Here is a 21378-nt window from a genome sequence, read left to right on the forward strand (position 1 = left end):
ACCTAGACAGCATATTAAAAAGCAGAGCCATTACTTTGCCAACAAAGGTGCATCTAGTCAAAGCTATGGTTTCTCCAGTAGTCACATATGGATGTGAAAATTGGACTATAAAGAAAGCTGAGTGCCGAAGAATTGATGGTTTTGAACTGTGGTTTTGCAGAAGACTCTTGAGAGTCCCTTGGACTTCGAGGAGATCCAACCAGTCCATCCTAAAGGAGGTCAGTCCTGAATATTCATTGGAAGGACTGATGCTAAAGCTGAAGCTCCAATACTTTGGCCACCTTCTGTGAAGAACTGACTCATTTGGAAAGAACCTGATGCTGTGAAAGATTGAAGGCAGGAGGAGAAGGGGACGACAGAGGATAAGATGGTTGGATGGCATCACCAGCTCAATAGACATGAGTTTGAATAAATTCCAGGAGTTGGTGATGGACAGGGAGGCCTGGTGTGCTGCAGTCCATGGGGTTGCAAAGAGTTGGACACGGCAGAGTGACTAAACTGAACTGATAATTAATATATTGAGAATCTTTTTATGTCTTATTGGTCATTTTTTGGAGAAATGTTACTCAGATTCTGTGCCAATTTTTAAATTGGGTTTTTTTTTTAAATAATTGAGTTATAAGAGCTCTTAATGTATTCTAGATACAATCCCTTATCAGATATATAATTTGCAAATATTTCATTCTGTGTATTCTCTTTTCATACTCTTTTTTCATATTTCTTTAATTTTTAAATTATTTTCATTATTTCTAATTGAAGGATAATTGCTTTACAATATTGCGTTGGTTTCTGCCATACATCAACATGAATCAGTCATAGGTATACCCTTCCTTTTGAACCTCCCACCCACCTCCCCCACGTCCCACTCCTCTATGTTGTCACAGAGCACCAGTTTGAGTTCCCTGAGTCATACAGCAAATTTCCACGGGCTATCTATATATTACATAGCAAATTTTTACCATATATTAAATAGATAGCCAGTGGGAATATGTTTTCCACTGTATATGTTTAGCCAGTGTTTATGTTTTCATGATAGTGTCCTTTGAAGCACATTAGTTTTTTAACATTGACCAAATCTAATTTATCTATTTTTTTGTTGCTTGTGCTTTTCATGTCATATCTAAGAAACCATTACCAAATCCAAGATCACAAAGATGTACCCCTATTCTCCTCATATTGTTAAACTTAGCCACAATATCATTACCACAGCTAAACAATTAATAGTGATTCCTTAATATTATTGAATATTCAGCCTGTTCAAGTTTCCATTTGTCTCATAAATGTCACAAATGGGTGGTGATGCACACATATACAAGTTCCTCCTGAATGGATCCCTCTTTTTTCTCCTTATTTACTTGCTAGAGAACCAGATTTTTGGTCCTGTAGTTTTTTACAGTCTGTATCACCATATTGCAGTTTAAAATGTTTTTCTGTCCTCTGTGTGTCATATAAATCAATAGCTAGATCTAGAAGCTTGATTTGATTCAAGATATTTTGCTGTTTGTCTTGGCACAAATCATTCATAGGTGATGTGATAAGTCAAACTTTTAAAGTGGGCATTTCTTTGGGTTTTATTCTATCTTGTAAGGCTAGGGGCCATTTTATTTATGACCTCCATTGACTCAGAATTTCCACTCACCAAGTTTGAACAGGTGACTGTCCTAGACTCAGAGGTTTTTAGAGAATAGAGAGCACTTCTCATTCCTCTTAGAGTTTATAGTATGGTAGAAATACCAGATGGAGAAGGCAATGGCAACCCACTCCAGTACTTTTGCCTGGCAAATCCCATGGATGGAGGAGCCTGGTAGGCTGCAGTCCATGGAGTCGCTAGGAGTCGGACAGGACTGAGCGACTTCACTTTCACTTTTCACTTTCATGCATTGGAGAAGGAAATAGCAACCCATTCCAGTGTTCTTGCCTGGAGAATCCCAGCAACGGGGGAGCCTGGTGGGCTACCGTCTATGGGGTCACACAGAGTTGGACACGACTGAAGTGACTTAGCAGCAGCAGCAGCAGCAGAAATAGCAGATATTAATTAGTTCTATCCCTGGATAATCTAATTTCTTACCCCTTTCCACCAATATCTATCTGTTCATGTGTACAGTCCTATGTAAGAGTAAGAAAGGCCCTTAGAGATATTCAGTGTAAGTTAGTCCTTGGTTTTGAGGGCCCAGAAGCCTGCTCTATGTATTTTTCTGACGCAAGGGTCCAGAGGTTTCACTGAATTCTGACAGGTCTAAGTTCTCCTGTGGCAGAAGGGAGATGGAGTCCCATAGAAGGGAAAGGAGTTGCCCAAAAGTCTTATAGGAAGCTTGAAGTAGGCCTAGGAGTAAATCTGAAACATTTCTGTCTCTATTCCAGGGCTTCACCATTTCAGACACCAGACCACAAAAACAGAACAGGGCAGTGATTTCAAGCAGATTGCAAGTTTCATAGGTTTTGTGGAGGCTTTTCCAAAGCAAAACTGTCCTCTCTTCCTAGTACCTAGTATGCTGGAATAGTGCAAGCTGTCATAGTTCAAGAAACCAGAAGTAGGAAAGAAATCTGATTTGCAAGTGCAGAGATATCAGAGAAAGACAAATATAATTGAATTTTGTATAATTTGTAGAGTATCTTTGTGGTTCTGTACACAGCATTGATTTGTTGGATTTGTATAGTTAATTGTGAGTGGCCTATAAATACTTGAAGTGAAGTTGCTCAGTTGTGTCCGACTCTTTGCAACCCAGTGGACTGTAGCCTACCAGGCTCCTCTGTCCATGGGATTTTCTAGGCAAGAGTACAGGAGTGGGGTGCCATTTCCTTCTCCAGGGATCGAACCGAGGTCTCTCACATTGCAGGCAGACGCTTTACTGTCTGAGCCACCAAGGAAGCCCAATAAAAGGCAGTGGCAAAAAGCATCTTTACTCCCTCCTTGGCCCAGGCTCCAAAGTTGCTCCAAAGGGTCCCTTCCCGCTGTGACCCCACCCCATTCCTTTTCCCTCCTCCCCATCCTTTTTCCATCCTTTCCCCCAAGCTTCACTTTCTTCATCATACCCCCCCCCCATTTCTTCTTTCTCTTTCCCATTTTTCCTTTCACTTCTGCTTCTCACCGTCTTCTCATCATTCCCTCCTCTCTCCCTTCCATGCTCTCTCCCCTCTGGCCCGTTCTGTCCATTCCCTTCCTCTCTCCCAGGCCTTTCCCTTCTCTCTCTCCTCAGCTCCATCAACCCACCCACAACAAGCTCTCCACCCCCACGCCAGAACTGGCAGCCTGGAGCTCCGGCTGGGCTGGATGGAGCGGGCCTGCTGGGGGGACCATGTGTTCACCGATTGGCTGCCGCTGGTAGCACGCCAGCTCAAGTACCGCCCCCCCGGCGAGTAAACGCTCCTCTGCGGCACCTGTTATTGGTCGGCGGGCCTGTCAGCATTTTGGCTGCACAGCACGCAGGCGCCGGCAGTCGTTCCGTGAATAAAAACGCAGAATATGGGCTGGGGGGTGGGGAGAGGCGAGGAAGAGAGCCAGCGAGGCAGGGATCGAAAGAGTAGCTGGCAGCCCGGAGCCCGGCGAACAGAGCGAGCGTAGAAAAGCGAGCGAATTAAAGGGAATAGAGGAGACCGAGACTGACCGGTAGCCAGCCAGGCAGGTGGACGGACGCACCCCCGGACAGACAGACTGAGCAGGCGCCGGAGAACCTCGCGCTGGTTTCTCCTGCCTTTCCCTTTGAAAGCCAGGATTTTGCCTTTTTCCGTGGCGCCCGAGAGAGAATGCTGGACTCTGCAGACTTCAGCGCAAGCTAAGATTTCTCAGCTAGGGAAGAAAGATCAGCTCAGTTCTGAGAAGGGGGAAGCAAGCGCCCCTGTCCCCATCCCCCCTTCCCCCCTCCCGTACCAAACTCGGGCGCCAAACCCAGCCCTTCCCCAACCACCCGACTTCCTCCTCTCCTTTCTAGCATGGTGGCTGTATGGACAGTCTGACAGAACAGAGACTGACATCTCCCAATCTGCCAGCCCCTCATTTGGAACACTACAGTGTTCTGCATTGCACCATGACCCTGGATGTGCAAACTGTAGTCGTTTTTGCCGTGATTGTAGTCCTTCTGCTTGTAAATGTCATACTCATGTTTTTTCTGGGAACGCGCTGAATGGAGTCCAGCCACCTGAGCTGTCTGGAATTCTCGCTTTGATTTCATCCCGAGAACCTCCAAGGAAAAAAAAAGAGAGAGAGAGAGAGACAGGGAAAGAGAGGGAGAGAAAGAGCACGCTTTCTTACTCAGGGGGGAAAACGTTTTGAGCTTCAACATGGCCTCGCTGTGATATGTATGACGTTGGTATATTATCTCTCCCTAAATCTTTTGTTATGTCTTGTCTTTTAAGTATGCCTGTGAGTGTAGTTGCTTATTGCTCGAGTAAAATTGTTGTGTTGATAAAGAAATGCTTTCTATTTAAGTGTGCATATGTGTGTGTGTGTGTGTGTGTGTGTGTGTGTGTGTGCATTCTTCATTGATGTGACGTTTATGAAGCAAGCTCTGCATCCTTACACAATGGCTTTGCTGATTGTGGTGTTTTGTCAATTCATTTTCTGGAAAACGACCTTTAAATTCCATCAGAGAATTTTAGTCAGAATTTCTTTCTTGCCATCAGAAGATGGCATTTGGGTTTGTCTGGGGCAAGGGAGGCTGTGGGAAGAGCATGATGAATTTCTGGCATCTTAGGAAAAACAGTGTTGCACTAGATGTTTAGAGGAAAGAAACTGATACAGGAATGAATTTGGGGAAATTATTCTTCAATCTCTTAATGAGAAGCGAGAATATGGGAAGTGATGCGGTGGGGTGCGTTGTGCTGGCAGTTGGTGACTGTGTCCTCTGAATCTTAATTTGCTGTCCAGCGTTTACAGTTTCCAATTTGGAAAGAAGCCACGTTTAAAACATTTCTTAAAAAATCATTAAATGTCAATTTCTTTGGAATCATGGTATATGACATAAAAGTGTTCTTTGATTTTTATGAATTAGCAAGAGAAGACGTTGACAGTAACTGTTTGGGTTCTTTTTCCCAAAAATTGTACCTGTGAATTTGAGTTTGGGGATTTTGTCTCTATGGCCTCCAAAAACAACTAAACCTAGCTTTCTACCAACCTTGGGAATAATGTATTTAGGTATGCCTCTTTGGGGTAATCTCATTTGCAGTGATGTTCTTGAACTACATTTTAAACAGAACTTGCTAGTGCTAATGAGAAAATGGTGGTTTTGTTTGCTTCCTTGTTCTTTAAAATCAGAGGTCTCTCTATTTGGAAGGTTTCCATTTCAAAATGAAATTATGTATCGTGCTAAACTGAGAGTTTTGAGCACCGCCCCCCACAAATGACTGGATGGAAAGGGATGAAAGCTCTGGAAAACATGAGGTAGAAGCAACATTCCAATTTGATATTTATTTGCATGTCTGTATCAGGTGGTAGTGGTGGTGATTGCTGTTATTTTTGCTATTGTTATTATTTTTATATTTCTGTTTACCCTAAGAAAGCTTTTGTCAAAGCCAGTAAAAAATTTTCTCTGATGCCAGTGTGCATAATATAACGCGCCCCCCCCCCACCTGCTGATGTTGGCAGGTCTTCATTCTGTTGCTTACCTGACTTGAAAGAGTGCCATTTCTGTCTCATATAGCAATGAATCAGGGCACATAAAACATCCACACACATGTTCCCCCTGCACCCATGTGGGTGACTGTTCATGAGTGATGTGCAAATCTGCTGGCAGTGTGCTCTCAAGTACCATTTACTATTGTTCGGACTGTTTGGAAAAGATTTTGAAGGGAGAGGGGCTGTGAAGGGGGCTCTTGAAATTGTCCAGAACTTGGGGCCCAAAGAGTATAATTTTATGGCATTAGAAGAGGTTTTGAGTCACAAGGTGTGCGCTCGATGGTTCTGTGTGGGTGAGAAACTGATTTTTTAATTTGGTTGGCACCATGTGCCATTCAGGACATGAACTGAGTTGTAAGCATGATCTGGGAAGTTTGCTGGCATTGATTCTTATTATTTACTCTTTAGTCCCTTTGTGGGAGCCCCTAGGTTGAACTAAAAACTTGAGTTGTTTGCAAAGAGAATCTAATGAGTCCCATTTGCTCTCCCTTCCTACGTTTGCTCCAACAGTATTGTGTAAAGTAACCTGATATTTTAGTTGGACACTTTGTTTTGAGACAACGTTGGAGAGTGATGAAAGAAAGACTGTAGGCCGGGCAGCTACAGACCTGGGTCTTCTCTGTTCAGCGACTGCTTGACAATGAGCAATTTTGGGATTCTCTATAACATGGCATTTGGGGATGGTTGGACTATGTTTTTGAATTCTGTGATTTCGGGTATCTTGGGCACTTGAAATCAGAGGCTAATGAACTGGGAAGATAACTGAAAAGGCAAATGACATGTTAATAAATGTTCATCAAGGGGTGATGGGAGGGGGGAAGGAGGAAATATCTGGTTGCTGGTATCTGGAGAAACTTGTTTTACATAAGAGATTCTTTTACCTAGTTATGTGGGAAGAAAACTGGACTACAACAATAGAATGCTTTTTGATATTTCCTTCAAGGGGATAAGGATTCTCCAAGGCTTGTCTTTGAACCAGGTTTATGACAAAGTATGTGTCATGAAATGCCACAGCCTTCACCTTTGGATGCCTGACAGACCCTTGGCAGAAAGCCTTTGTAAATGTATGTGTGTAGGATGTGTGACAGTATGTATGTGGGTGTGTATGCACATCTACTCTGTGTTTGTGTCGGATACAGACTCCTGAATCTGGATGGGGTTGAATGTGCTAGGAATGAAGAAAAACAGCAGGACATGAATTGAGTTCCCCAGTTCTGAAAGGCCTCCTTGTGCTAAGGCCTATAAGGATTTGACTGGTGCTAAGGTGGATGAGTGTCCCCTCTATCGGTTTTCCCCTACCCTACATAGCCTCAGACTAAAGGGGTAGCTTGAAAGAGCTCTTTCATCAGTAATTTAGTTTGTGAAATGAGTAAACATTTTTTAAATTAACTTATCTTTAGGCACATAAGGGAATGTTGCTAGCCAGATGGCAGGCTACCCTAGAGCAGCTAAAAGGGAGTTTAGGGAGTAGTGAACAGGGTGACTTTTTACTTGTGTGGATCCTAAAGGTTTGGCATTTCTTCTTCAAGATTGTGAGAGTATGCAAAAAGAGAAAAGAGTGGGAGAAAATGAAAATGCAGCTGAGAGGAGTGGAACCCTCTGCATTTTGACTTTCCCCCGCTTTCCTGCCTCTCCTCTTCATCTTCCCCCTTCTAAGCTTTTCCTCTCTTCCCTGATAACAGCCTCCTCTCTCTCCCCCACCATCCCTGCTGTAAGGGATACTAAGGAAGAGAAGAGGGCTTTTCTTCTCTGATTTGTCCCAACTTTTCCTGACAGAGCTCCTTGTTCCCTTTCCTTCTGTCTAACTCCTTTGTAGAGGATACTTTTTGCTACAAGCTCCCCACTAGAGGATTCAAGAAAATGTCCTTGACCAGTATCCAAGCAACTCCTGCATCATGTAGCTCCAGCTGAGGTCTAGGGCACTTTAAAGGTCCAGGCACAAGCACTTTTGGAGAAAGGCGGGAGCTGGCAAGGCAGGACTTGGAAAGATGCTTTTGGGGAGAGGATAAACAAAGAACAAAATCCTCATTGCCCACAAATGCCTAGAAAACATATCCAGGGAAGGCATACAGAGCCTAGCTGCATCCCAGTCATGGGACTATTTATTTGAAGGCTCTTGGGTTCAAATCCCTCTCTAGTCACTGCCTTCTCCTTAAGATTAAGTGAGCCATTTCACAGTCTAGCTTTAGTGCAAGGAGATCTGAAGGCCCTGAAAAATGTTTTTGCACACCATGATTTTTGACTGATGCAGGGAGGAGGTAAAAGGGTAGCGTGCATGCATGCTAGTTGCTTCAGTGGTTGTCCAACTCTTTACAACCCTATGGACTATAGCCCTCCAGGTTCCCTCATCCATGAGATTCCTCAAAGCAAGAATGCTGGAGTGGGTTGCTGTGCCCTCCTCCAGGGGATCTTTCAGACCCAGGGATCAAACTCAAGTCTCCTGCATTGCAGGCGTATTCTTTGCTATCTGAGCCACCTGGGAAGCCCAAAGGGATAGCATGTGGGAACAAAGTGAGCAATGTTTCCCCCCTCCCCACTGAGACAGCTTCTATCTGTCAGAACATGTAACATCTGCCTGTGCAGTGTACTCCAATTTTGGCTGTGACTAGGGAAACTTTCCCAACCTAGCTGCAGTGTGAAATTGGTTTTTTGTTTGTTTCTATGTTGTTGGTCTCTGAATAGTTTCCAACTGAGATAGCTGGGTGAATTAGAGAGGCCAGTTTGATTGTTAGTTTGGTGAACAGGGTTTGGGCCCTGATTCAGACTTTCTCATCCGTGTGTGTGTGTGTGAGAGAGAGAGAGAGAGAGAAATTAAGTTGCTAGAGACCTGAAGGATCCGATTGAACCTGAGGGTGAGGTGCTCTTCTGCACTCTGATGAGGTCTAGACTGGGAGTGCTTGGCTATGATCAGAGGGTACACTTCAGCATTTGCAGAGATGCTGCCAAAGCATGTCCTCCTTCTAGCCTCTCTTTGCCATCTTGGCCTCTGCTCTCCTTGGCCTGTGGAGTACTTGCTCTGTATACAGAAATGATTGGAAACTGAGCTATTCTCCAAATATAACTGCCTCCTCAGAAGGCCTCCCCAAAAGCATCTGGATTCAGTCCCATTGGCCTTGCCCCAAAAAGTGGGGTGGCAGTAGGGAATCTTAGACCCTCTAGCCCTTATTTCTAGCTCTGCAATTTGTTTAGGCCAGCTGAGTCTCTAGCTTTCCAGGAATCCTTGATCAAAGCTTAGCTCTTCTGATGTCTACCCAGAGTGTCTCCTGTCATTAAGTAGGTACAGCTCTCAAGAGTATTTGGTATTGTGCTTTGCCTTGGCACCAAAGTACTGAGTGGAAAAACTAGATGGGGGAAGGGTCTAGTGGGGAGAGAAGACTGGGGAAATAGTCCAGTAATGACAATACTAATAATCCCTTGTCAGTGCATGGGCCTGTACAGAGCAATTCTGTATCTTTCCCAATTTAGAGCATCACATCAACCTTGCGAAGTAGATAAGAAGGATTGTTATTCCTGGTTTCACCAATGCAAGAGTTAAAAGTCAGATTTATGGGATGGTAGTGGGTCTGCCTTTCAAATGGACAGGGGCAAAAGAGTCAGATTTGATCATTCCCAGTTAGTGTGCAGCTCAATGGAGTCAGGTGGAGGGGAAGGAGCATGAGTCATCCCTGAAATCATACTAGCTTCCTCAGTTACTTGCTTTCATTTTTAGTTCTTTTTCATACCTTTCATTTATATAGCAATTTTGGACAGAATTCTTTATTCAATAAAATGTTGGTTTTTAATCTTGCATATCAAAGAGTTCCCTTTAGTCTCATGAAAACTCACTATTTGGGATCTTCAAGGAGAAAGGCAGTGTGAATTGGTGAAGCCTAAAACACTATATATATATATATACATATATATATATATATATATATATATGCTGCCCAGAACTGATCATACTATATACCATGTGCCATCTGATCAGGATCAAGTAAAAAAAGGACTTTGTCTATGAAATACATAATTTTGCAATCTTCTACTGGTCCTCAGTCCCCAGTGAACATACAGATCACTTGGAGAGTTTTTAAATACCTGTGCCAAGTTTCCACTCTGATTCTGATTGAATTGTCACATGATAGGTTCCAGGCAACTTTTTATTTTTAAAGAAAAAATAAGTATTCCAAGGTGATTCAAACATGCAGAGAGAGTTAAAAGCCTTCTCAATGGCTTTGCTGCCTCGTCCAGTCATCTATGCTGTTGTGAAACTAGCCTTTTGAACCTAACTTCAGGTGTTTTTGAACCAAGCACTAAATTTTGTTTGGTTGATTGATTACTCTAGCTTTTTATGGCTTTTTAAAATTTTGCTTCATTGTGCCAAAACTTAGCACTCCCTTCTAGCATGCATGAGTTGAACTTTTATTTTCTTTAGTTGGTGTATCCTAGCTTTTGGGGTTTTTCTTTTTTTGTTTTTTTCCTTGCCATGAAACAGATTAGCAGTCTCTTCTAGCATTGCATCATTTAAAAACTGAATAAGTACCATCCAAGCTGTTGATTCAAAGAAGTGTTGAATATAATGTGATTAATGCTAGCTACTCTGGCAACTCATCAAAGCTGCCTCTTGGAATTGGAGCCAGTTAACTTTTGTGTGTACACAAAGATCTGACTATCTGGTCAGATAGTGCAGAATCCACTGGGTGCTACCATCATCTATCCTATCAGCCTGTTGATGAGGATAATGTAGCAGGATGGATTTGTTGTATGCTTTGTGGACATCAGTTTGTATGCAAGTGTCATAACAATCATCTACCAAGCCAATGACCCCATGAGAAAAAGTATGAGTCATTTGGTATCTTACCCCTAGTAAATCCTGTTGGAGGCTTTGGGGTTCCTTGTTTTCTTTGAATACCCACAAACCATATGTTACCTAATCGAGTCCAGAATTTGCCTGAGGGTCAGTGCCACAACTGTAGATTTTGGGTACCACTTTCTTTTCCCCTCTTTGGAAAAGCAAGGCATCATAGATTTAGCTTTAAAATAATATATTTGGTTTTCAAACAGTTCACGTAACTCTGTATGTGTATTTCTTTTGGTTGACTGAATTGTTTCCATTAACACAGTGGTTCTCAGCCCTAGGTGCACATTGGAATCACCTGGGGAGTTAACAAGACTTACAACAATTCCTAAGATCTCTGGGGGAGATCTTATTGAGTTGGTCATGGTGAGGCCTGGCATCAATATTTTTTTAAAAGCTCCCTGAGGTGACAAGAATGTTCAGCCAGGGATGAGAATGACTGCTCTGTTCAAAGGAAATGTCAGCTCAGCCTGAATCTGGCTTGTTGCACACATGAATAGGCAGGCTTCACAGATGGTGAAATTTTATTCTAGGACTGTGGGGGCCTTGATGAATCCTAGGGGCTTATGCCCACACCAAAAAAGGAGGATTCAACCCTAGAGAGTGAGTAGTCTGAGGGTCTATTTGGATTTTAAATTATCAGCTGTGAGATAGTTTGAACCTTTCAGGAAAAAAAGTCCCTATGCATTTTCTATAATGGTGGAGATGATTCTGTTCATTTTCTGGGTAACCTTGGTCAAATTACCTCTCCCCTCTGAAATTTGGTCTCCTCATCTGCAAAGTAAGATCAGGTGGATTAGACAGCTTCAAAGATTTCTTCCAGGTTTAATGATCTATGCTTACTTTGTGATTAATACTAATGATCAAAATGATTAAGAATATTATTATTCAAAACTAGTAGGTGATCCAAAGATCTCTTTTAACAGGTTTGGGATGCACAGGGTTATTTTGGAGGTAGTAGACTTGACTTCTAAATTATATTTAGCTTAGGTCTCTTCTAGAATAACTGAACTATGGGGTTATATTCATTGAGCACACACTGGTTGCCCACAGGGAAGTGAAATCTACTGTGAACTGAGTGGCAGGGGGGATGTTAGTTTGGGATTTAGTATTTGTTCAAGAGACATGTTGCATGGATAATTGAAACTTGCCTCTTATAGATAAAATGCCAGCCTTATAGGTCTGGGAAAGCCTAGGAGGCAAGCAGCTGGCTGTTTTGACACCTCAGAACCCCTTTCCTACAATATTTTAAGTAGTCATTCATTTAGTTAATACTACTACTAGTGCTAATATGAATTTAAATGAATACAGTTTTGTACTTAGTTCATTGGCTGTTCCCTTAAATCTGGAAGTAGTTGAGGAAACTGAGGCACTGGGAGATTAAGCGTCTTACTCGAGGTCACATATTCAGAAAGTGATCATTCCTGGCCTAGAACCCAGGTCTCTTGATAGCAGATCTTTTCAGTTCTTCCAGTGTAGCCTGCATACTGAACTCTGAGGTCAGAATGTGGTCATGACTCTGAGAATTTAAAAGTTGTTACTGACATACAGCAGAATTCAAGAGAAAACTTTGAAGAAAGGAACAAAGGGATAACCTAGAGGAAACAGAAAGGTTAAGGGAGGGATGTGTCCAAGGTCAATTCTTTCTTGCTTTTATCACTCTTCTGTGCTAGTTTCAGGCCCCTGACAAGAATTGGGCATTTGGGCTTTGAGCATCAAGATTGAGAGTTGGTAGTAGAGAAGAGGGGCAATTGTGAATGCATGGGGAGACAGCATATGGAAGGCAGATATTTAGTAGGAGAAAAAAAACTCTAGAAATGGCCTTGGGCTTCCTAAAATCAAGCTGTGGCTCTGTACCTACCTTGCTGCCAGAACTTGACCAAAGCCCTTCTCCACTAGGCCTCTTGTTTCCATGTGACTAAAATGAGAAGTAGCTTTAGTAGGAGAATTGTGTTCTCAAATGAAATTTTAGCCACAAACTTCTCTATAAAACATGGCATGAAAAAGCAGAACTTGTCTGGTTGAGTGGAGGAGAGAGTCTAGAGTTCCAGACTTGCTAGTGCAGACCTTATTCATTAGGGGAATTGGAGTTAGAAGAGCAGGGATAGTTGCCCAGCACAACCAAATTGCTTGGAAGATAAGGCAACCTTGGATGGGGGAGGCCAGGGTGGGTGGGTGGTGGTGATGGTTTATGCCTTTCATTTACGTGGCCAGGATTCACATAGAGAATCACATGGGGGCAGCAATTGAAGTATTTTGGAAATCTGCATGCCTCTCCCCGTCCTGTTTTACAAGTGAAAGAATTAAGGCACTGAGGGAGAAAGGGATTTATTCAAGGTTGCAGTGTTGGGTCTGGTATCCTGAGTCATCAGATCAGCCCCTTGCCCCCTATAACCTTCCGCCTCTGCTATAGAGTTCTGGCTCTGTGCTCTGTTGGCTGTATCAGAGACTTGGATGCTCTCTCAGGTTTGGTTGGAGAGAGCTCTTAGGGAGGGGCTGGGAGAACAAAAGTATTATGTAACCTCCTAAAGGGGAAAAGGCCTGTCAGAGCCCTTAGGGTGCCAGGCAATAGATGTGGGTAGGGGAGCAGAGAATCTTTTGCAGACTACATCAGTTCTTCTGAGGCAGGGCTCCCTGGGTGCAACACTGTGCTGCTCAGCCATCCACCCTCAGGGTCCACAGGCATCTAGCATTGTGCATCCATAGCCAGATCTGGGAATGGTTCTGGCAGCTCTGACCTCTGTTTGCCTGCCTTCATTAGAGGAGGGGAAGGATGCACCTCCCTGCCCAGCAGGCTGCAGGAAGGATGTGCTAAGAGCCCACCCACACCCCCTCAGAGTGTGGTGCCTAAAGGCAGCATCTACTTTTAGCTGTACTTCCCACAGCCTCTCCTCTGCCCACTCTCTTCCATCCTCCTCTCTGTGAACCCTGCTGGTTGGCAGTGGGGCTGGGCAGTGGGTGCTTTGACATTTGGAAAGAGGAATGATAGAGCCAGGAATCCCTAGGAGAAGCTTTGATAGAGCTGACATGGTGGTGAATGCTCAGAACAGGCATAATGATGAGACTGCTTTGTGTTTAGGGCTTAATAGGCAGTGGAGAGATTTACATATTTCCTTTGGACCTTGCGGCCAGCTGAGGCACTTGTTTTGAAAATCTAGATTGAACTGCATAGGAGGGCTCGAAAAAATTTATTGGATACAAAGTGTATTGACACTTTCTCTACTCAGATTTAGAGAAAAGCCACTGGGGCTAGTGGATGCTTGCTTGATTCTTGACTCTCCTGAACATTGTCTTAAACTTTTCAGTGGGTTTTGCACATTGTCTCGCTTGATCGTGGCCCTATGAAGTAAGTAAAACAGGGACTACCTGCATTTTGCAGATGAGAAAAATGAGACTCAAGGATGTATTGTCATAGAGTGCCTGATCTGGGTTCAAGCTTTGGAAGTTATAGTGCCATTTAGATCATTCTGGACAGCTCTATCTTCTAGAAAGGGAGTGTTACAGCTGTCTTGAGTCCAATTTCCTAATTTTGGAAGCTGGGGAACTAGGCTCAAAATAAGAAAGGACTCACACAAGGAAACACACAGTATGTTTGAAGCAGTACTGGAGCTAGAGCTTGCAAGAATGTGAGTTCCTGGATCCATGGGACTTGCAAGCTGCTCTTGTCTTTCAGGAATGGTAAAGGAAATTTGTATGGTGTGATAGAAAGCAGAAGATCACTGAACTAATTCTTTGTCGTTTTTTAGCTCTGTGACCTTGGGTGAGTTGCTTAGCCTCTCTGAGTTGATTTTCTTTTCTATTAAATGGGGCTGATAATCCCTGAGAACTTTCTGAGGCTAAAATCCCTGGGTGACTGCTGTAGTGGAAGGACCTGACACTTGGTAGGCCTCTACCTTTAACAATCCTCTCTGTAAAGGATTTGTTAAAGACTTACACATGAATATAAAGAGGGGCTATAAATATGAACTTAGTTGCTGGGTGACCTTTAACAAATTCCATTGTCTTTGTGCCTCATTTCTCTCTGTTACAACATGGAGGCCTCTTTTATTTTCCTCCCTTGGAAGGATAGAATCCCTATGTCCTGGCCCATGTCTTGGGTCATTGGTGGGGAGCTGGAATTTTTTTTTTCTTATAAGAAGCTTTCTTTTATTTACCCCCATCTCCACCCACCCTGCCACCTGGCCACACATGGTACTATGAATACCAGACTAGCTTTCTGTCTCCCTATATCCTGCAAAGATAAAAGAGGAGCTTGGAAGAAAGCCAAAGTTAATTGTATTTTTATTTAGTGCCTTCTTAAATCCGTCAAGCCAGAATCACCTAGGCACTTGGCTTTTAAAAACCAATTCTTTGCTCCCAGTTCCTTGATCAGAATTTGTGATGGGCATTACTGGGTTTCATGATATGATTAAAAGCTGTGTTTAGAGTTCATAAGCTCTGGACAAATGACCTAATTAGGACAAGTCTGCACTTTTTACCTTTATCTGTATTACCTTGGAAAATTCTCATTACCTCGGGAACAGGGCAAGAAGATAAGGACTATTGTATAGTCCTCTATAGTCATCTGTTCCTGCCATGTTTTTCTTTTCTCACAACCCTGTGAGGTGAGTAAGGCTTGGATTATTCTCCCCATTTTAAGGCTAAGTAAATTGAAACTATTCGTGTTTCCTCTTAAAAGCAGTGGTGTGCTCTTAAGAGCATTGCATATATAGTTAGATGTTATCAACCCACCCATACCAAACGGCCTTGAGCAAGGAGTTCATTGTAAAGATGCCTTCTGCACTTTGCTTTTATCCTTGTCTTGTTATAAAAGTTAGTCAAGATAGCAGAGAAAACTAGGCAGATGTCACCATGTAACTTTGACTAGGTTGGCATTGGATTACTAATTGGCAGCTCAGATACCGTTATCTGACCTATAAGTCCACCCATATATCATCCATGGATGCATGAGAGGCCTTGCCAAATTCAGAAGGGTGGCCCTACATCCTGTGACCCTTCATGCCCTGTTTGGAGGTTTTCTCTTTGTAGATTTATCTGGTTGTACCTTGAGCCTAAAAGATGGCTTCATACCATCACTAGTTCCCACAATCATCCCAAAAGATGGGGAAGGAATGCTTTGGATAAACCCCATCTCATTTTGCCTGAGCTTTAATGAACATTGTATGCATTTAGGACTTTATCCTTTTTACTCCAAGTGACTCAAGACACTGGAAAAATGAGTGTGGAGTGACAAATGTAGGGAAGCGACCAATAGCCTGTCCAGCGCTAAAGGGAGCCTAGCTAGAATGAGTCATCTGTAGGTGCTAATCCATAAGCACATATATGTGCACTTTATTTTTGTTGTGGTAGTGGTGGTAGGAGAGATCAGTTAGTCCATAATGCTTAAACTGAGAAAGTCACTGGATAAGAGTGAGGAACAATCCATAAGCCCACTCCCTCATGGTACTGCTAAGGAAACTGCTGTCTGGGGAGAGGTAAGGACTCGCCCAGAGTCTTTAGAGTTGGTCCTTGATCCTTGTCTTTCTATTTGAGGCCTCTTGGATAAATGAAGTGGTGGCTAAGCCTCTTGCAAAAAGCACCTATGAACAACATATTCAGAAAGTGACAGATGAAATTTGAGTCAATGTCCTCCGACCTTCTTGGGAGCAGATTAACCCAGGTGTATTAGGGGAAAGCTGATAGAAACAAATTTAACAGGAGGAAAATTAGTTCAGTCTTGCTGTCTATCAATGGCCTCTGCCCATATTCACACATTATAGGTCACATGTGATGCACACACTCAGACATATGTGGAGTATATTTAGGATACACATGGGACACACATGTGGGATATACTTTCTCATTGACACACTTGGAGCACACACACATTCAGTTTGCCATGGGGCACACTCGCACATGCTTGGCACAGGCAGAGTACACACATACACACTTGAGGCATGCTTATGCAAATTTGGGCATACATGGATGCATATAAAACATAACTGCACATTCACATATGTGTAGAGTATACTGAGATGCATAGTCAGATATACTCCTATCCCTGGGCACACACTCCTAATGACTTGAACAAACAACCCCTCCACCTTGAGATACATTTGAACCCATCTATGGGACACACACACAGGCCCCACACATCCTTATGGGACACATTCTGATGAACACATTGTATCCCTAAGACTAGTCAGCTGTCCCAGTCTTTCAAGGAGGCACAAGAGGGCACTGGCCCCATCTGGTGGGGCCTCTATCAGTTTGCTCTGCCCCTTTATCCCTGAAATCAGACTTCAAGGAGCAGTAAGCTCAGGAATAAAATGGATACTCAAGGTGGCATGTGTTATAGCAGGCTCCATCATTCAAACAAAACTTAAAACTGAGCCCTGAGACGTTAACAGGCAGATGGAGAAGATAAATTGACATTTATCAATGCAGAAAGTTTGAGCCTGCTCCTCTATTTCCTAATCTACTTACAGACCATTAGGGAATGGTATAATTGTGAAGTAATATCCTAGAAAACCTAAAGTAACTGATATTAAAGTTTGTTTTTCTTGGGAATGAAGTAACAACTTGGACCAGAGTAAGTTTATCTAAAGTGTGAGTGGGAGATTGTGAGAGGAAGTATATAGGATGCATAAATGGGGGCAGAGGTTCAGCCTCTCCTGGGTCAGTGGTGGATGGAGAGAACAGTCACATCCTTAATGACCACAGCCCTGCCCCTAGGCACAGCAGCTTGGACCATCTGGCCCCACTAATGAGGACCTGCTATTTTTAGAGTTTCTCAAGCTGGAAACCAGGTCGGGGTGTCCTGGAGAGGCCTTTCTGGCCCTTAGTACCAAAGGCTGGAGCTAGAAGGAGGGGCCCTAAACTGTGTCTGGGTAAAGGGTGGGGAGCAATGAGACAGGTGGCCAGTGTGCCAGGTCTGCCCTTTAGCAGCAGCCTCAGAGCCCCAGGGGATTACTGTTGAATGTGACAGCCTTATGCCTGTTTTTGAGCTTTGGACTTGAAATCGAGAAACACAAATTTCTTACTATGATTTTACATTTAGGGTAGAAGATTTTGAAGATAAAAAAAATTCTAATATTCTTTTATATTGTTCCTTACCTAAAGAAAGAATACAGTAAAATTTCAAACACACACACACATTTCAGTTGCTATTCTGCCACTTGGGGTGTGTCTCAGTCAGGTTCCCTTCCTCTCTGAGTCTTATTTGGTCTATATGTAAAATCACCAACATTGCCCCTCATACTCTGGCAAAGCTCAGATAGACTCAGTTGAGAAAATGCTTTGCAGATGTACTTGTTCTTCACCCATAAAGCTGTATCTCCCCTATTCCTAAGTTGATCTCAATACCTGCCAACTACTGAGTCTAACTTACAGAGTAGCAGTAGAAGGAAAGACCAAAGAGAGGCAACCTCATGGGGTCAGGTTGGGCAGTCATGCTGGGATCACCCTCACTCATACAGATGCTTTTCAGTACCAGGTCAGTCCTTTCCCAGAATACAGGTTTGCAACATTTATGTGGTCTTATAGCTTTGGCTTCTTAGGAACTCTAGGTAGGGAAAGTGGGGAGCATCAGAAACAATTTTCTTCCTAAACTAGAAAAAGCAAGCTCATATAGCCTGTACCTGCCACGTGCCAGAGGATGTAGCCTTTATTTCCAGTACTGACCCTGAGAATGTGCCTTATTCTGAGTTTTGTGCTCAGGGCCATTTCCACCTGCCTTTTTGAAGGGGGTGAGTCAGGAACTAGACTATTAGCACAAGTTTAGATTTCTCCTCATCCCATAAATTATGGGCAAATTCCTTCTGAGTCTCTTTTCTGGTCTGTAAAATGGGCTTTTCTGTTAAGTTTCAGGATTGTGGGGTGCAAGAATTCATGGTGACAAAATATGTGAAAGTGCCTTTTAAAATGTTGACTATGTTTTACTATTGTTAATTGTTATGAGTCTATCCAAGTTGTGATTACAGGTACTTTGGAGGTAATCTAAGAGTTTGTCTTCACTTTATTTCTCAATTTCTTCCCCCTACCCTGTTATAAAATAGTATTGTCTCCATTTTGCAGATGAGAATACTGAGTCTGAGGGTACAGGATTAGGTAATGGTGGATTCTGGTCCAGAAGCCATGCCTTCAGACTCTATTCAATGTTCTTTCTATGGCCCCAAGCTATCACCCCTTGAAGTCCAATACTAAAAGGAAGCTGCTGGTGGCAACTTAATGTTAAAAATTTAGGTTTGTCTCTGACACACAGCAAGGGACAGGGGCTCTCTGGGGCATAGCCTAATCCAGAAGTGCCCTGCTTGCCCATGAGAGGCACTGACCTGTCATCCTTTTCACAGCAGCTCACGTCCTACTCGTCTCCTGCACATTAGAAGCAGTGAAGCGTTGTAGAAGATGCTAAGCTGTTGTGAGAGGGAATTGTGCTGCCCATTTAATTCACTTCAGGAGGATCCCTGAAGGCACTCGGTCTACCTTAGCTACTCCCACCTCCTCACAGCTTCCTGAGTACAGAAGCCCTGTGTGACTGACCTGCCTAAGGGGTTGGATAAAGGTATCTGAAGAAATAATATTTATGGGCCTTATTCTGTGGGGTATTTTGCCAACAGTTAAGATAGTAGAGATCCAGAAACCATAGCTGAGAAAGTTCCCTGAGACCATTTGGGCTGACTCTTACCAGCCTTGATGTGAACATTAAAATATAGCTAGGCTGACTTTTTCTCCCTTTGTGTAGTTTTCTTTGTACACCACAGACTCACAAGCTAGGCCAAATTTCCTAGAGCCTTTCTAGCTTGTGTATTTTTCCTTTCTCAGCCCAGGAGAAGGGTGGGTAGGCACACTGAGACAAGAGTGGTGAGAGGAAGGAAATGGAAGAATCTATGGAGCTCAGGCCTTAGGTGCTAGGCTCTGGGGAAGAAGGCCTTTTGTGTCTTGTCATCTGTCCTGCCACTAATACCTTATTTTCCTATAACTCAGATTGGCTATGAGAGCCTAACTCAAACTGTTGCTGTTTTCACTTGTGCCATTGAAATCTATGGAATGACTATAATGCTGACCTTTCTAGGGGATTGGACAAGCAATATCAGGGATTAGGAAACTGGAATAAAAAAGGAGAGAGACACCTTCTGTTCTTAAAGTTTGAGCACCCAGAGAGGTGGATAGGGAAGGGTCAGTTGCCAGAACTCTGCCAAGAAGCAGCCACATAGTTTCTTCAGCTCTCTTGACTATAGAAGACTCATTGAAAAATTACTTTATTTTTGAAAAGGAAATACAGTCACATGGTCCAAAAGGTACACAGTGAAAAGTCTCACTCTTGCCCTGCCCTCCAGCCACTTGGCTTCCTCTGCAGAGGCCATCAGTGAATCCTTCCAGAGAAATGTTATATGGATATATAAAACGAATATGAATATATTTTTCTCTGTTTATGGTAACATACACCCTGTTCTATATCTTGCTATGCTTTGGAGGTTCTGTGTTACTGTAGGAGCATGAGGATATGCTGTGGAGAGCAGAGGTTAAGAGCACTGGTTCTAGAGTAAGACTACCTGGGTTTTGGTTCTGACCCTGTGTGACCTTCAGCAATCACTTCATCTTTCTGAGCCATGTTTTTCTCATTTTTAAAATGGGGATCAAGTAAGTTAGTATATGTAAAAACTTGGATTTGTCTCTGACACATACTAAAGTGAAAGTGAAAGTGAAGTCGCTCAGTCGTTGCCGACTCTTTGTGACCCCATGGACTGTAGCCCCCCAACCCCCACCCCCGGCTCCTCGGTCCATGGGATTTTCCAGGCACGAATTCTGGATTGGGTTGCTATTTCCTTCTCCAGGGGATCTTTCCAACCCAGGGATCGAACCCGGGTCTCCCGCATTGTAGGCAGATGCTTTACTGTCTGAGCTACCAGGGAAGCCCTGACACATACTAAGTACTCAGTAAATGTTAGCCATTTTTTTTATGATTAGAAAAATTCTGGACTGTGAGTCAGAAGATTTGGGTTCTCTTTTTGTTCATGCTTCTGGGATACCTGAGGGACTTCCTTTCTCCAAGCCTGCTTCTTCATTTTAAAAATGAGGTCTCATCCCTGCTCTTCTTACTCCCCAGAATTGCTGGCAGGATCTAGTGAGCTCATGAATGTGTAATGAATATGAAAAGAATTTAGAAACTATAATGTGTTAAGCTCATGGTAGGTGAGCCGCTTTCTCTTTTCTTGAAACTACTTTAGGTGGCTTGAACCCAATGGCTTAAACTGGGTGGAAAAAGCAGTACTCATTCTTCTGGCAGCGGAGCCTAAAGGCCGTCTTTGTACTAAAGTTCTATTCTGGGTAAAGGTAGCCCATGGCAAAAATCTGAAATAGTCAAGTTTTGTCTTCTGACCTTTCTTATCCCACTCCATCTCACTTCTGACTTCCTTGTTTCCATGTCTTCTTCAACTCCCCTCTGTCTCTTGACAGCAGCATCTGTCAAAGACAACCTAACTTTCCATTTGAGATAAACTGGTCCAGCTAGCTCAGGGAGTTATATTTGCTTAAGTTCAATTTGCTTAAGTTCAATACTCAGTAACCCAGTCAAACCTGGAGCCCATTCTTCCCTTCCCACTGTTTTTTCACTAGCATTTTCATTTCAGTATAAATTTGAATTTCAGATCCCTTAGCAAAAACATTTAGTGGTGAATGAGATACCGGAAGTAATTCTACTTAGCCTTCATTTCCAGGGAGGGTCAGATTTGTTTGGGGCCCTGAGAGGAGGGTGAAACAGGTGATGGTTGTAGTATTCAAGGGGTGACATCTGTAGGGCAGAGGGAGGAAGGAGCATCAGAAAATGTCTAAAACTGATCTCAAAAATAAAACTTAGGAAGAAAATGTTGCAAGTTCTTTATATATTAAATTGTTAATCTCATCATTTCATTTCTACTTTTTTTGTGTAGATTTTTTATAAAACACATACTAC

General features: G+C 43.0%; 1 protein-coding gene across 14 annotated transcripts in view; it reads left to right on the forward strand.

Moving 5' to 3' along the window:
• Positions 1–21378, forward strand: part of ARHGEF9 (Cdc42 guanine nucleotide exchange factor 9) — a 435862-nt gene that overhangs the window by 227201 nt on the left and 187283 nt on the right. For 2 of the 14 annotated variants that reach the window (XM_043895136.1, XM_043895141.1), the window contains exon 1: positions 3463–4307. The exons of 8 other annotated variants lie outside the window; for them this stretch is intronic. In XM_043895136.1, coding sequence (XP_043751071.1) covers positions 4299–4307 — 9 coding nt within the window. In that variant the 5' untranslated portion in view covers positions 3463–4298. Of the gene's footprint in view, positions 1–3462; positions 4308–21378 lie in introns of those variants that run through there. 4 more of the 14 variants (XM_043895138.1, XM_043895142.1, XM_043895139.1 and 1 more) reach the window with 2 other exon arrangements.

The sequence above is a fragment of the Cervus elaphus genome, chromosome X, assembly GCF_910594005.1.
Source record: "Cervus elaphus chromosome X, mCerEla1.1, whole genome shotgun sequence".
Taxonomy (NCBI): Eukaryota; Metazoa; Chordata; class Mammalia; order Artiodactyla; family Cervidae; genus Cervus; species Cervus elaphus.